Source organism: Loxodonta africana, chromosome 18, assembly GCF_030014295.1.
Source record: "Loxodonta africana isolate mLoxAfr1 chromosome 18, mLoxAfr1.hap2, whole genome shotgun sequence".
NCBI lineage: Eukaryota > Metazoa > Chordata > Mammalia > Proboscidea > Elephantidae > Loxodonta > Loxodonta africana.
Genome location: NC_087359.1, coordinates 52,097,095 through 52,114,002, shown reverse-complemented (window position 1 = coordinate 52,114,002; position 16,908 = coordinate 52,097,095). Strand labels below are relative to the sequence as shown.

Below are 16,908 nucleotides of genomic sequence, written 5' to 3'. Positions count from 1 at the left end.
GCAAACATTTGATAGCTGGGAAGCCCATCCCTAATGACAGGTCATAGAATCTTGCTGGCGTCTCCTTATCTGCCCTTCTTGTTTGCTCTTCTATTGAAACCTGCAAGGTCACAAGCCATTTTCTCTCTCCTCCACCTGAATTCTGAAAATTGGAAAAAGGCTGATAGTGGGAAGTAAAGAGACTTGAGAGTGGGGGTGGGTAGAGAGAGGAAGAGGAGGCAAAGGGTATCAGAGGATCCTGACCAAGGCCTAAAGAATTTAAAAGGATCAGAAACCTGTCTCATCAAATGAATGTGCAGCTCAATCTTACTCTTAAGAGGACTCAAAAGAGCATCACGGTCTGAGTAACCCTGTGCAATACAGTATTAAGAATAACAATTATGCCAAGCACCATTCTAAGTACTTGACATGTATAAACTCCTCTAATCTTCACAACAACCCCCTGAGGTAGGGTCTCTTAATATCACATTTTACAGGTCAAGAAACTGAGGCATGGAAAGAGTAACTTGACCAAGAGCACAAAGCTAGTAGAGGGCTCTGAACCTCAGGGCATTGTAGAAAGAACACATGTTTGGAGGTTACCCAAAACTGGGCTTGAATCTCCGGCTCCACACTCTCCTACTTCTTGGACAATTAATTCACTGACTCTCTTTGAGTCTTTCCTAATCTATAAAATGGAGGTAATGGTAACCTCAAATAGGGTTATGGAATGAGGTAATAATAGAATAATAGGCCTTTAGTAGTGTGTGTGTATGTGTATGTGTGTGTGTGTGAGTGTATGTGTGTTTGAGGGGAACCCTTGAGAAAATTAGGCCAAAAGACAAAATGCAGAACTTTTCCCCTTAGATGCCAACAAAAGCAAAAGGGAAGAAGGAGGCAGAGGCAAGCAAAAACGGACTCCCTGGGAGAAAAAAGGAGAGTAATGATATTGCATGGCAGTTAACATGAATGCAGCCCAGAGCCCTTGAACGGGTGGCTACCCTGGGCTGGGTCATGTGGCACCTCTCAGAGGGCTTCTCTAGACTTTTTGGGGTCTTCTGCCCTGGCGCTTTGAGAAGTATAGTACCACAGGCCTTCAGTCCTTGGATCCTTCCCCAGGCCTTCCCTTCCTAATAATAACAAACCTGCAGAAAGCACTCGGCTCTCTCAAACCTCCTTCCCTGATGGATAGTTGGAATAAGTGGTAATTTCCTCATATTGTTTATGGCCTTGCTGGTCAAAGTATGGACCGTGGATCAGCAGCACCAGGACAACCTGGACCTTATTAGAAACAGAGGATCTGAGGCCCCACGCCAGGCCTACTTTAATAGGGTCCCTGGTACTTGTATGGCATAGTGGTTAAGTGCTACGGCTGCTAACCAAAGGGTTGGCAGTTCAAATCCACCAGGCGCTCCTTGGAAACTCTATGGGGCAGTTCTACTCTGTCCTATAGGGTCACTATGAGTCTGAATTGACTCGACGGCACTGGGTTGTGTTGGGTACTTGTATGCACATTAAAATTTGGGAAGCAGTGGTTTAGGGATCCCTGTTCTTAGCGGTCTTAGGAAGAGACCCTCACTTACATGAGAGGCAAGAGCTCCCTGTACAGCTGTCTTCTGAACCATACTGAGCAGTCTCACAGCAAAAGGAGCCCACTTCAGGATAAAGGGCTGCAAGCTATAACTATCTCCAGGTCCCCAGCAATTCACTTCCCCCTTCTGAAGTGGCCAAAAAATCTGGCTCCCACATTTTCCAAAATGGAGTCTGCTTTTGGACTAACATTGCAGAATGCAGCACACAGGAGGTCGCCAGCCCTCCACCCTCAGCTCTTTGTTGGTTGATTTGGGTGTTGGTGCTCTTGGAGAAGCCAAACTAATGGTCTGTGTCCCTGCTAAAATGCACACAGCTGAGCTCTTTCTCCTTCTCTCTGCAGTGTCCTCTCCAAGCCTGGTGATGCCCACACATCACTTACTTTGTGCGTAGCAACAAGGATCCTATTTTCCACACCATCACCCTCTGGGAAGCTGTCATGGAAAAGCCCAGTGACCTGACAAGCATCTGTGAGAGGTTCCAGCTTACCTGACATCCTGCTGGCGTCTCGGACAATCCGCTCTTGGGAGGCCCAGCCTGAAGCTCAGCTTCCCTTCTATGCAGTATTGTCATGATGACTCTCCCAAAGTCTTGTCTGTCATAAACTTGGGAGACAAGAAACCATGGAAGAGTCAGAGAAAGCTGCAGTGTCTACATTTTGCTCCTTCATCGAACAAACTCATGAGAAAACTTGAATCTGTTACTGAAATGAGGAGAGGAGGACACGTGCTATTGAACTGAGCCAAATACACTGTAAATATCAGCAAACTCCTTCCCCTTGGCCCCATCCCCAAATGATCTTGAGATTTCTTTTAAAGAAGTAAATTCGTCCAATGCGTGTAAATTATAAACTACTGTAATTAAGTGCAATTTCCCCTTTACTTCCTCTCTCTTCTGCCCTGTATATAATACTAAAGTGTTTATTAGTTTTCTTTGTAAAGGTCAGAGTTGAACCTTCAGAAGTGATTTTCTCCCTCTCTCTTCCCCTATGGAGAAATACCCTAAGTTGGAAGTGAGGTCCTTTGCCCCCACCCTCAGGCCTGGACACACAGAGTGACTATATATTTTAGACTGACTGCCAGCTAACTCCTGTCTCCTGATCTTAAGACACACCTCCAGATCTGTGGAGGGGCTGAACATGGGATCAGAATACCATCCTAGCTTCCTGTGGGCTTAGAGGTCCAGCCGGGGCACCCCCAAAAAACCCCAGGGTAGGAAAACTGGTAGCAAAAGAAAAAGTTGGCCTTTCAGAAAGCCTCCCATTAAAACAATTTATTTTATCACTGCCCAGAGTCTCATATTTCTGTCTCTGACACTTCCCCTGCCACAGTTCCACCAGGAACCCTTGGCCCTACATCTCTGTGGAATTTTCCGTTTGCTCTGCTAAAATCACAAAGTGTATAGTCTGGGGATATAGAGAGGTGGATGACTTTCACTTGCTGTCATATCCAAATTCTTTATGGTGGCCTTACTGCTAATCAAGGTAAGGAAGAGTTTATTCGTCAGATAGACTCTACAGGTCAGAGCTGGATCCAACGCCCTTTTCTTCTCTGCAACTCACAGGAGTAAAGCGATAGAGCCAATTCTTGGTGACTTGTGGTCACAGGAACAAATAAAAAGAAGGAAGAATGGGAACCCTGTGGATAAGTTTTCAATCTCATTTTAAACACTAATTCTAGCTTTTCCTCCCACCCTTCCTTCTGTAGGGCTGTTAGTCACTAGGAGAAGGGGTTCTTGTGGGTATTGGCTCCTGCCTGAGATTTTCTCTCTGGTGGGGATGCTAATGAATACAAATAGTCCTGAAGGTGAAAAGCCAAAGGCCTGGAGAATCCCTGAGCAGGGACAATTCAGTGTTGACTCCAGGAGTAAAGAGGATGGACCTGTCTTCTTTGCTGCCTCCTCTTTTGCATAAGAAAGACCCTCAGGTCTATGGTTTTTCACTTTTGGACAGAGCATTTCCAAGGGAAAGTGTAATCAAGGGAACCATACTGACCAGGCCTGAGCAACAAGCTTTGTCAATATCCTTGTGGGAGAAGATGTGAGTCTTGGTGAGCCAGGCAGATTTACTGAGTATCTACTAAGTACCCAGGGCAGGGATGGATGAATATGAAAATGCTGACCTCCATTTCTTCCTGGATCCCCAGGACAGTGTAATTTAGGCTGAAGTGGCCAAAGCCCATAGTTGAGAAGGACTGGTGACAAGGCCAAGCACCACAGTGTTAAAGAAGCCAAGATCCCCTTTCACTAGTTAGGATCTCCTGAAGAATGTCTCCAGCTACCCCTGGGACCTGTGAGTTCCAGGAAGAGGAAGGAAAGTAGAGGTCTTAAACTCCAGGACCTATGTTGTTTCTGGAACAGCAAGTATCTGCATTTGGTAGATTTTAGATCTTATATTGTTGCAACAACCCTGAGAATCTGGAAGGTCATATAGATAAAAGAGGTTATCTGGGCAGAGATGCAGGTGGAAAGGAGGGAAGGTGGGTGGGCTAGGGAAAAACTAGCATCAGTCTCTAGGGACATTTCCTGACCCTGGCAACTGGAAGCACCAGAGAGGTTAGCACCTCCCTTCTTTTAAATCAAACAGGGATGTACCTCCAGTGTCTGTAAGAGGGACAAGGGGTCCCACTATGTGTGGGCCCAGATGTGAAACATCCACTTTGCAGATTTATTTGCAGCTAAAAACTCCCAGATACCTTCTTGCCAGCATGTTATGGAGCAACAGGCTAATAGATGGTTTTATTTTTTACCATGATCTGCTGTCATTTTCAAGGTTGAGCTCTGGGGAAGGCAGATCATTTTAACATCCCGGAATAGAAGGTGAAATTAGGGATGAAGACCCACCTTAAAAACTATTGAACTTTTCCATGCAAACAGTTGTGGAGTATTCCCTTCAAAGGTTTAGATAATGGAGTGTTAGCTACTGAATTCAGCTTGATAAGAATACAATGAGGACAGCCAAAGAATCTAAGTTCTTGGGTCACAGTTGGGGAAAAGTCTTTGATATTCTTTTGGAGCCAGAATGCCTTGATTACATAGACTCTCCAGCTGTACTGCTTCACCTCTCTGGTACCCTGTGTCCTCCTACAAAATTGGGATAGTACTTTATACCACTTCACAAGGTCATTTGAAGAATAAATGAGTTAATCTGTCTTAAATCCTTGGAACTGTGCTTGATACCTAGTGAGCGCTATGTGTTAGCAAGTATTGATATTAGGCCATCCCAGAGTCCCTTCTCATATAGTCTTTGGCCTTGCTTGATATTTCCTGGTAACCTAATCACAAATCTGTTGCTTATTAAAGAAAACTGCCAATAATTGGTAAAATGATTTTTTTCATTGCTATGTGGATGGCAAATCGAGAGGTGAACTAAGGATGAGTCAGGAAGGGAAGATCTAAGGAGAGGGGACAGGCTTGCCTGGGGAGTGACTTTGTCTTCCTTAGGGAAAGAAGATAAAATGTGATGAGTTTGCAGTGAGTAGGAGGGCCACAGAGAGCTGAGAGGCTGGACCTAAAACCAGCTTTGAGCTTGCAAAGGGGGTGGGGCTCCCGGAGAAGTCCAGGAGCCGAGAAAGGTGTGGGTGAGGAAGAACACAGGAACTGCTGCCCAGGGAAAATCAGGGCTGATGTGTTGCCTTTCAGTTAGGAATTAACTGAAACAGATGCCATCAAATCTGTCCCGGAAAATAAGAGACTGTCAGTATTGGACTGCACTGTGCAATATGACACATCCATGTTTCAGTGCTTTGAACATCTCCCAACCACATCAAATAGGCTGAATATTTCTAAGAAATTACAATCAGCTGAACCAAATGCCTATAAGCCCCCCCACCCCCAAAGATGCAGAGGTCATTTCTGCTAGGCAAATACTGGATTGTCAGCCAAGATTTATAACGTGAGTGTATTTTAGAAATGACTCTTTGGGGTGTGCAGACTTCGCACACGCCTGGATGAACATTTCTTTTTCCTGGGTGAATGCAAGGTGCTATGTGCATGCACATACACTTTCTAAGGGAGAGAGAACAAAATAAACATGAGGAGGACAACATCAAAAGCAGGGATCATCAAAGCAGTTTTCATGTGGTATGTGTACGCACACTTATGCTAACAGGTCCTCGCAACACAAGCACAAGCTATTTGCAATTTCCACACATTATTTAATTTCCTTACCAGATACTATAGTGTGTTGTATTCCCAAAAGGCAATTTTTTTTCCTGTGCCCTGTTTTCCAGACACCCTTAAAAACTGATTCTATTACATTTATTCCCAGTCAAATTATGGAAGATATAAAACAAGAAAAGCAATTTTTTTTTAAAGGACAAAAAAAAATTCCAGTATAAGAAAAGCACGCTTGATTTTTTAAGTCATTATAAGACCTTCTATGTATTTCTCTGCTTTTGGAAACATCATCTGGTCCAAAATAATTTTTCTTGTTCATTTATTCAAGAAATATTTACTGTTACCTACTTTGTGCCTTGGAAACCCTGGTGGCATAGTGGTTAAGAGCTATGGCTGCTAACCAAAAGATCAGCAGTTCAAATCCACCAGGTGCTCCCTGGAAACCCTATTGGGCAGTTCTACTCTGTCCTATAGGGTCACTATGAGTTGGAATCGACTCGACCGCGATGAGTTTGGTTTGGTTTTGACTGTATGCCCTGATGGTGCAGTGGTTAAGAGTTTGGCTGCTAACCAAGAGGTCAGCAGTTGGAATCCACCAGCTGCTCCTTCGAAACCCTATGGGGTAGTTCTACTCTGTCCTATAGGGTCGCTATGATTTGGAATTGACTTGATGGCAATGGATTTGGTTTTGGACTGTGTGCCAGGGACTTTTGTTCTAGTCACTGGGAATACATCAGAGGACAAAACAGACAAAATATCCCCCCTCATGGAATGTATATTTTAATGCAGAGAGATAGACAGTAAAAAAATATGTGAATGTGTGTGTGTGTGTGAGCGTGTGTTTGTGAGCAAGCGCGTACGTGTCTGATGAGGGCAGCAATTTTAAATGGGATGGCAGAGAAGGCCTCGCTGAGAAAGTAACATTTGAGATCCCTGAGGCCGCTGAGGGAGGAAGCCATGTGGACACCAGCTAGGAGAACATTCCAGGCAGAGGGAACAGTGAATGCAAAGACCCGAGGCAGGAACAGAAAAGCGGAGCTGAACAAGAGGAAAGTGGTGGGTCAGAGAGTAAGTGGAATACCGGGGCACAATGACAAATGGCATAGGGCCTTGCCACCAGGTGCTATAAGGACTTTGTATGGCTTTTACTCTGAGTGAGCTGGGAGCCTTCAAAGAGTTTTGAGAAAAGCAGGAACAAGATCTGACTTACGTTCTAAAAGAATCCCTCTGTTTGCTGAGATGTAGGGAACCCAAGAGTGACAGCAGAAGGCTATTGCCATAATCCAGGCAAGAGATGATGGTGGTTTAGACCAGGGGGTGGTGGTAGAGATTTCTGAAGTTCGAGCACCAGGATTTGCTAACGGTTTAGTAGTGGTGTGTGACAAAGAGAGGCATCAAAGATGATTCCAAGGCCTAAACAAAGTAGGAAATAGAAATTGGCATTGTAAAAAGTGGGAGAAAAAAGTGTTATCTGAGCTTGAAATCTATCTCAGTTTGTTTTTTTTTTTTTAAGTGCTATTTTAGGAAGCATCTTGGTAGTATGTCATGCTGTGTTGGCTGATATTATCATATCCCAAGGCTCTTTAGGTGGTCATAACATGACATTCACTCACTCATTCGACACATTGGAGTCCTTTCTATGTGCCACATACTCTTCTAGGCATGAGGAGAAAAGCATTTTAAAATGTCACTTCTCTCATGGAGTTTATGTTCAACTAGAAGGGAGCCAATGATAACTAACTAAACAACTAGAGTCCACATCAGGTGTTGTTATGTACTAGGACGAAACACAAAGCAGAAAGGGGGAGAGGGGGGTGGGATGGGAGGAAGGAGGTCGATTCATTTTTGTAGGGGGATCTACTCGTTTTCCAAGTCAGGACTCCTTTTGGGCATCCTCACCAGAAAGATAGATGAGTAAATATTTCTGAATCACCTGTGTTGGTAGCTGAAGACTTCAGGACTTTTTCCCCTTGCTGCCTCCTCCTCTAGGAGACTATTTGTTTCCTGTGGCTGCTGTAACAAATTACCACAAATTGGGGCTTAAAACAGCATAAATTTATTTTCTCACAGTTCTGGGGGCCAGAAGTCCAAAATCAGTATTGCTGGGCCCAAATCAAGGTGTCGGTAGGACCCACTTCTTCAGGAGGCTCTAGAGGAGAATCCATCCCTTGCCCCTTCCACCTTTTGGTGGCTGCCGGCATTCCTTGGCTTGTGGCTGTATCACTCCTGTTTCTGCCTCCCTGGTCACATTGCCTCCTCTTCTTCTGTGGGTGTGTGTCAAATCTCCCTTGTCTTCCCTCTTATGAGGATACATGTGATTGACCAAGATTATCTGGGATAATCTTCCTTAGTTGATCATGTCTGCAAAGACCTGTTTCCTTATAAAGTAACATTTATAGTTTCCAGGGATTAGGACCTGATGTCTTTGGAGCCATTAAGAGACTTTATCACAAATCCAAAAAAGAGAACTTAAGGTTATAGTTTCTTTTGTACAAAACCTAAATCAACTTTTCTCAATTATAATTCATTATTTTTTATGAAATAGGTTGTCTTTCCAAGAAAGCATGGATGGTAACAAGAAAAATGGTTGTTTCTTAATCTTCATAAAATCTACTTTCGACAGAGGCCACACTTTGGAGAAGTTTGAATCAGTAAGTAAATGAAAAACTTAAACATGTTGCTCGTGTTTGTATCATGGAGGCAAAACAAAAGATTGCCACTATAGGTAGGGTTAACCATTCATCCACCCATTTATTCATCTAGTAAATATTTACTGTTGGCAGACGCAGTTGTGGTTATGAGCTCAGGCTGGGTAGTTAAACAAGTCTGGGTTCTAATCCTGGCTCTACCACTTACTAACCATGTGATCCTAGGTAGGTTAGTCTGTTTCTTTACCTGAAAATAGGGTTCTCATAAGGATTAAATGAGATACAAGGCACGTAAAACCCTTTGCCTGGCACATGAGAAACCCATTGTCAAGTCGATTCCAATTCATAGCGACCCTGCAGGACGGAGCAGAACTGCCCCACAAGGTTTCTAAGGAGTGGTAGTGAATTCCAACTGCCGACCTTTTGGTTAGCAGCTGTAGATTTAATCACTGTACCACCAGAGCTCTGGCACATAAGGAAATGCTCAATAAACATTAGCTATTAGCATCCAGCCCTGCTGGGAATACAATATGGAAGAACATGACAGGTCCCATTCCTACCTTCACTAGAATATCTCCCCTTTCGCCCTAAATATAAGCTTTGTGAGGGCAGGGACTTTGTGTTTTTTTCACTTTTTCCCAGCATCTGATACCTGGCACGTATTAGGCATTTAGTATTTTTTGAATGAAGGAATGATTGATTAAGTGTATGTATATCATAACGTTAACTAGTGTTATGTCTGGAAAATGACCCAAATGTACACCTACCACCACCACCATAACTACCACTCTCTAATGCCTCCCAAGATTCAAAGGAAGGAGGAAGTCATTGGTATTACTTTTACAGATAGGGATAAAGAGAAAAGAAAGAGATAAAATGGCAGTCCTGTGTGATGCCTTATGGCTAGTTTAGTACCACGACTAGTTAGAATCATGGCCAGTACAGTTCTATTCTAAAAGTTAAAGTTAAAAGACTTCAGTGAGTTAAAAAAAAAGCAGGCCACCTCTCAAACCCATTTTAGCTTCTGAACTGGCACTCAAAGAGAGGGAAAACAAAACAAAGCAAAAAAAAAAAAAAAACCTTCCGCCTAACCACCGGTCCAATCTTACTCCCCACTGCAAACAATCCTACCATTCACAGAAAGACAACCAGATTGCAAACTTCTTAAGGACAGACACCTTATCTTATTCCTCTCATTACCTACTATGGGGCTAACTCAGGATTTTTATTCCTTTGACAATATTCTTTGTACATTTTCAATATGCAAAGCATCTAAGTGTGGTGAGGATGCCCATTTACTCATTCATTCAACAAACTCCTTTTGCACACTGACTTTGGGCCAGGCACTGTGGTGAGTGCTGGAAATACCAAGATGCCCTGAAGGAGTTCGCAGCCTGGCTGGAGAGAAAAAGTTAATAAGTAATTGCAATCTAGTGGGTAGGTGTTAGAAGGTATAGTGGTAGGACAATGGAGGAAATTCTGCTTAGGTTTAAATCAGAGAAGGTTTTTTGGAAGATTTTTTAACTGTATCATGAAGAATGAGTGGCAGTTCACTGGGTGGATGGGAGTTGTAGGAGACATTCCAGTCTGAAGGACCACAAAATGCAAATTGAGTATCTAAATCAATGAGTTTCCAGCGTTGTTTCAACACAAGTTGTCTTCTATCCTTATGGATTCCCTCAACCCATCCTCTGCATGCCTAGGACCCTTGCCTGAACTTCTCTTGTCCTGGCTCTGTAAATCATGATCTGACACAGTGAAATGTGTTCTCCAAGCTGCAGGATCCTCAGGTCAAGGCAATGGGTCACTAGCCTGACGGTGTCTCAGCAAAACGATCTAGGGCCTAAGAATCAAATATGTGGGCCCCACATCCCAGATGAGCAGAGCTAAGGCATGGGGCAGGGCATGTGATGTTTACGTTCAGAAACTGCAAAGCCACTAGCTTAGTAAGTGTCATTACGTCTGCAGGTGGAGGGTAATTTTCTCGTTACTCAAGGACTCCTGATCGGGCTGTGATTGGTTTCTGGGGAATTGTTTTATGACCCAGAGCGAGGCAGCGGTAGATAGGAGATGTGGTTTGGTGGGCAGAAATTTACAAGGCAGGAAATTGCTTCACTGGGTACAGCCATTCATAAGAAACAGCTTTGGGAAAAGGAGACCCAGGCTCCTGGCAGGTCTGCCCCTGGCATTTATTTACATCAGCAACAACCTGTGTTCCTGGTTACACAACGTGGCAGCGTCACTTTGAGTGGGGGATCTTTGCCCCTTGGAAGAATAAACACATTCCTCACTCGCACTGGAATTAGTAGACCTCACAAACTTTTCAGTGACTCTTCTGGAGGCCTTAATGTCCTAGGAAGGTGACTAAACATTATGAGCTGTACAAACTAACTCACTCCAAATTTGCTTGTATTTTCCTTTAAATGGTAGTACTAGGTTAGATTAAGATACTCCAAAGGTGAAGGGTGGGAAAGAGGGACAGTCTTTGTTAGGCATTTGCCAAAGCCCTGCCAGGTTTCACAGGAACAATCCAGTCCCCTGGTTTAGGGGTCACTGGTCAATCTTTGGGGAGGAAGGGACAGTGCTATGGTTGTTTGGATAAGTTCCAAAGCCCACACTTCCATTGTTTTACCAGGTCTGCTTTTTCTTAGTTGAGTTCTAGAGTCCAGGGTTTTTTACACCTGGAGCCATAGAATCTGCACAAGCCATTGGGAGCCCTGGAAGGAAAGATAAGGAGCAGCAGCCAAAGTCTCCAGACCTGCAGGGGTCTGTCTAGTGAGTTATTGGAGGCCTCCAGTCCCAGCATTGTTCAGTGGAATTGAGTCACACCCTGGGCCCTACTTCTCCCCACATCATTGGTAAGCCCTATCTTAGTTCTGTCCTGACCAGGTGAGCTTCAACAGGCTGCTTTCACCTTTCTAAGGTCTCAGAATCTGTGTCTGAAATGCGGGAGAGCCATGCCACTTAACTTTGCAAATCTAATGTGAGAATTGGATGAAATAATGAATTTTCTCATTCTCAAGCATGTTTTCGCGTTTACTGTTTGGTCTTTGTCTCTGGGGCAATTGGGACGGTGAGGGGACTTAGATGGGACTTTCATTTTATATTTTTTGACCTTCATGTGAGGAATTATAGACAACCCACCATTACCCCTGACAATCTACTTAGTCCAAGACCTACTGTGTGTTTACTTATACTATTGGGCAGGGTGGGTCACCCCACATCCAGGGCCAAGAGCAGTCAGTAGCAGAAGACCCTGGGGTTGCCCCCTTGGATCCTGTTTCATTTGTTTCCCTGGAGACTATTTAATTTTGTCTCCCACATGAGACTGCAAGGTCTAAGGAGGCCGAGGTCATGTCAGTCTTTCTCATTACTATTTCTCCAGTACCTCATACAGTGCCTGGTACACAGTACTCTCTATAAAGACTTGTTGAATGAATAAACAAATGCATGAATGCCTTAACACCTGCATGAATACATACAGCGGTTGCACTTCTTCGAAAACGTGAAAACCATTGATAACTGTAGAGTGAATCCATAACAAACCCACTATGGACCCTGGATCACCTAATCTCAACATCATCAGATAAGCGGGGGTCTTGACCCCTAGTTTATTGTAAAAATGGAGCAGCTATGTCAGGGAAAGTGAGGTGGGGTATGGTGATAAAGCCAACCAAGGCAGTTGCAGGGACAATCCGGAGCCCAGGACCCTTTAGTAAATTAGTTCATTAAGTATCCACGTTAAGTTGTTTTCAACCTCCCTCAGGAACCTATGCTTACTGCTGCCCCTTCCCTGTTCATTCTCCGTGAAGGAGACTGTAAGAAGGTTTACAGCCACGCCACGGCCCTAGATATTTAGGGAGTAGTATTACTGGCCACCTGATATTCAAGTCCTGCTAGAGGAACAGGGGTAAGCCCAGAGGAGGAGACAGGATCCTGGGGTGGGGGTGGGGGCCAGACTGGGAGGAGTGTGTAGCCGGGGCAGCACAGAATGCTAGATGAGAACATATCCAGAGGAGTATTTCAGGATCAAGGGTATGACCATGCAAGTGTGTTAGAGGCCCACTTTGGGGTGGTGCCCCTGAATGTGGTAGATACGTATGGGCCAGATGTCTTAAAAGTCACATTTCTTAAACTAGGGTATAGAGCAATTACCCAGAGGGTACAAGAAGCCACAAAAAAAACAGCTCATCTTCCTGGAGCATCAATTTTATTCAGAGATAAGTAATTTTAACTGTACTTTCATATAAAAGCAAATCGATAGATTATGATAATAATGTAAAATGTACATGCGTTTTTAAGATAAAACTTAGGGCTTAAAATGGCCTGGGTGATCTAAAAGCCCAAGGCCCTCAAGAAGTATGAATTCACTCTTCTCTTCCATTAGCGGTATTTCGATAGAAAAGTTTAAGAAGCACTGGCTTGAAAGAACCACACAGAAACTATCACCCCTGGGTCTCACATAGTCCATACATATAGCTAGATCTCCACCCCGTACATTGAAGCTCCCCGCAATGCGACAAGGGCATTGGCCTGAGAGGCCCCTCACATCATCTGGGCTGGCCCTCTGTCCCCAAGAGATCAGCTTGCTGTCCTTCTTGCCAGTTCTCAGGGATATAAGCCCCCTGTCTGAGAGGAGGTGTCCCTTATGCTATTATTTTCTCTATTCCTAGTGGCCAGCACAGCTCTCAGCACAAATGAGGCATTCCATAAATGTGTGTTAGGATTAACTGAACTCCAGGTGTCTCCATCCCTTCCTTCCTTCCTCCTTAGGGCAGAAGCAGCTCTGGCCTCAAATCCATGGGGAACCTAAACCAAACACCAAACAACTAACAAGTATGGCTTCAGTTGGGCATCGTGGGAGCAAGTTTTGCTTCCTTTGTTCCCAGGGTTAAAAAGCTGAGAAATTTTTTCCAGGTAGAGACATTACAAATTCTATTAACATTTTTTCAAAGGGGACACTGAAATCACATAGGGAAAAGGTAGACACAGAGATAGTTGGTGAGTTAACAGCTCCACTCTGGAATATACTGAAATTGAAGGTGAATGGGTATCTGGGTCTGTAGGGCCAACTTTCCCAAGACCCCAGGCTTTCAGTTGCCAGTGCAGATTTCCTGGGGGCCCCAGCTCCAGCTTCTTCCTCTGACCTGGCAAGTGAAGCTTCGATTGGTCTTCCTGACTCCAGGTTAAACCCCTGAAAGTGGGAATACTGTCTAATTAACTGTTACACCCCTACTGCCCAACGGAGTCACTGCACATAAGACACCCTCAATAAATATTTGCTGGGAATGAGTACGACAGCATTCACCTAGTCACTTAACAAATATTTATGTGCTGTACAGTCCACTGGGCACTAGGGTTCAATGATGAATAACAAACAGTCTCTTCTCTCAAGGAGCTCACAGCTTTGTAGGGAAGACTGACATGGAAAACGCCAATTGCAATGCATTCTAAGTACCACAACAGAGGCATGGGCAAAATAAAGAGCTGGTACCAGGGCACTCCCATAGTGGTTCTGCCTGATTCCTGCCAGTTGACTCAGTAGCTAAAGTGAGGACTTCTAAGGCCACTGAGCTGGGCTCGGCCTTCTGTAGTTGAAGTCATGGAGGCGCAGGGAGAGGGTTATATTTGAAGGTGGGCTTTTACAATCACAGGAATGTCTAGAGTGGGTGGGCTGGAGGGTGACCTCCCCATCACCCTGTAGGAAAGTGAGGTCCAGCTAACACCTGTTGAGACAGGTAACTCCCATTTGCCCATTGTCCCATGTTTGCAGAGGAGGAGCAGGGAACTCCAGGGTATGGGTCACAACCAGGTGAGCCTCCTTTCGGCACCACAAGCATTAGCACAGAGATAGGGCAGCCCATTCTGGGCAGAACTTATAACTCCAGATTTCAAGGTCTTATCATAAACGAGCTCTTTCTCAGTTGCAACACGTCAGGAGTTGGGGGAGTGGGCAGGCAGGGACAGAGTGGAGAGTGGTGTTGGGGGTAGGGGTGAGAATCTAGTAGCAATATGCAATGGAGGAGGTGGATGGGGAGTTTAGGGGAGAGAGAGGAGAGAGGAAGGGAGTAAGAGATAGAGAGAAGCAGGACTGTTCATGGCCACTATTGTATGGGAATATTGAGCTGGTTGATAGTGCTTTATCACTCGTCCCACTCCCTGTGGTCCTGGCCTGAAAGGTAATGATCATGTTTTGGAACACAGTGAAATCCCAGGCAAGCCCAGAGAGCCAGCCTTGTGGGTGCATTGTCTTGCCCAGGCTTCTGCTCTCTGAAAGCTCCTCCCCACCTTCAGGGTTCCTCGTCCAGTACATTTCATTTATTGGCAGAAGGGAAATCCGTATCTCTGGTCATACCTATAGCTTCTGAGCCAGTGTTCCCCCTTCAAGCCTTCTTTCATGTTCATTTTTACCTGATGACACCTGAATAAAAACAGTACCCAAGGGAAGCAGTACATTCTGCAATTTGCCTTGGACTACACCTCTTGAGAGCACCATGAAGAGAGAGAATTGGGTATTTCCTTCCTTCACAGGCCTGTGAGGGGCTCTTCTAGCCTTGGGTCTGGCCTGTACTCTGCTCCTAGGTAGACGGTGGGCTCAGCAGGAATTGAAAGATGTCCTGTGGAGGACCCCTGGAGTGCACCTCCCTCCTCCTGCTTCTACTCAGACATCAAACACGCCAGGCCTCTGGCTGGCAGGTGGAGTTAACAAACATAGGCTTGGGGGAGGCTTCCAGGCCTCTCCTTCAGTCTTACAACTCCAGCCTGAGCAAATCCCATCTAGAACTTCAAAGCCAGCAGCTTGTTTGCTTGACCACAGGGCAGCAACAATGCTTTCCCTTTTGACCTAAGAAAGCATCCCTGGCATCACTGCTGGAGAGCTGCTGGCCAGGGGGCTGACTAAGAGCATCGACCCCTGATCAGGGGCTGTGAGGTGGGCATTCTTGCCAGACCAACCTGCTGGTCCAAGACCAGGGAAATGTTTTGGGCAGGCTTGAAAGGAACTCTGTCCCCAGGCTGCTGGATATACTCCTGGAAAGGATGCCTCTGATGAGACCAGGGCAGAGAGGGCAGGCCTCACTCTACCCAGCGGGGCATGATTGGCCACTTCAATGCACCTGGGAATAGAGATGGCACCAAGATGAACTTGCTGATGTCCTGAAGGCTGCCCTTGTTTCCAGAAACTTCCCACCCTGAATGTGGCGGTGTGTGTGCTCGTCTATGCCAGGTGCATGTGTGCCCTGTACATGCATGTGCACAGCAATGTGCACAACCCAGGGATCCCAGACATCACCACACAGCTCTCTAGGAACTATGCCCTTGGCTCACATCCTGAAAACAAATAAATGTGTTTGATTTAAAAGCAAGGGCCGGAGAATGGAGTATGAGTAGCAGTAACTTCAGTCAGTCAGCCAGCTCAGGAAATGAAGAATTCTAGGACGGGAACCTTGTGTGGCCTTCAGCTTACTTCTGCCAAATCGATGATGAAACACTCATACTTTCAGGGCCCCTCAATTTGAGGCTTGAAGAGCAATCCCAGATCATAGCATCTAGCACCCAGTTAATGATCATGATAATGGTTTTTCCGTGAAGAACAGCCCCGCATATTTTCTACCCGATGCAAAAGAGTAGTGAGAATGTTCAGGCTCTTTTTGAAGATATGGAGCCATGACAGAGGCTGTGTAGTGTAAGGGGAAGTGTGTAGATGCTAAAGTCACCCAGAGCTTGGTTCACATCCTGACTCTGTTACTTACTCCCTGCATGATGCCACGTACATTACTTAACACTCTGAGTCTCGTTTCTTCGTCTATAGAGAGGCTAAACCTACTGGAAGATGCCACCCTAAGTAATATTCTTGATGATTGTAATGAGATGAAATCATTTGGCAGAGTAGCTTTTGGGTGAAACTCAGGGGTGGGGCTGCAGACCCCACACGTATGATAGCCACTGCAGCTCTTTTCATGGTGACAGGCAGCATAGCAGAGTAGCTAAGAGCCCAGACACTAGAGCTGGACTGCCCAGGATCTAATCCTACCCTACCACTTACAAGCTGTATGACCTTGAGCAAGTACTTATCTCTGTGCCTCAGTTTCCCCATCCATAAAATAAAGATAATAATTGTATATACCACATAAGACTATTGTGAGGATGAAATGAGTTGAAGTGCTTAGAACAATGGGTGCCACATAATAAGTGCTATACAAATGTTTGCAATTTTTCTTATTTCCCTGGTCAATATTGGGTACACACAACACTGTCCTTGTAAGTACTGCCCAGGCAAAATTACAAGTATTTAGTAAAGATGAACAGCATGTGTTGAGGTGGGGCAATGCCTTATTAATTTGCAAGTATGGATTTGTAAGCAGGGCAGAGCCAGGGGAGAAATAGGTAACTAGAATTTTGGTCTTAAAGACGTAACCTGCAATTGTGCTAACTGAATAGAAGGGTGGATGATAACGCTGCTAAAACAGGGGTGCAACACTGAGCCGAGCACTCTGACTCCTGCTGTCTCCCCCTAGGATACCAGACTCCTATAGCTCTTCTATTATCTCTTAAGGGATTTTTTAAAAAATTATGA

General features: G+C 45.0%; 1 protein-coding gene across 4 annotated transcripts in view; it reads left to right on the top strand.

Annotated features, from left to right (window-relative positions):
* The window catches only part of HNF1B (HNF1 homeobox B), a 61,469-nt gene extending 59,507 nt beyond the window's left edge, over positions 1-1,962 (top strand). For 2 of the 4 annotated variants that reach the window (XM_023553486.2, XM_064271389.1), the window contains one exon: positions 1,913-1,962. In XM_023553486.2, the coding sequence (XP_023409254.1) occupies positions 1,913-1,962 (50 nt within the window). The remainder of the gene's footprint in view (positions 1-1,912) is intronic. The other 2 variants (XM_003414562.4, XM_003414563.4) reach the window with 1 other exon arrangement.
* The last annotated feature ends 14,946 nt before the right edge of the window (positions 1,963-16,908 follow it).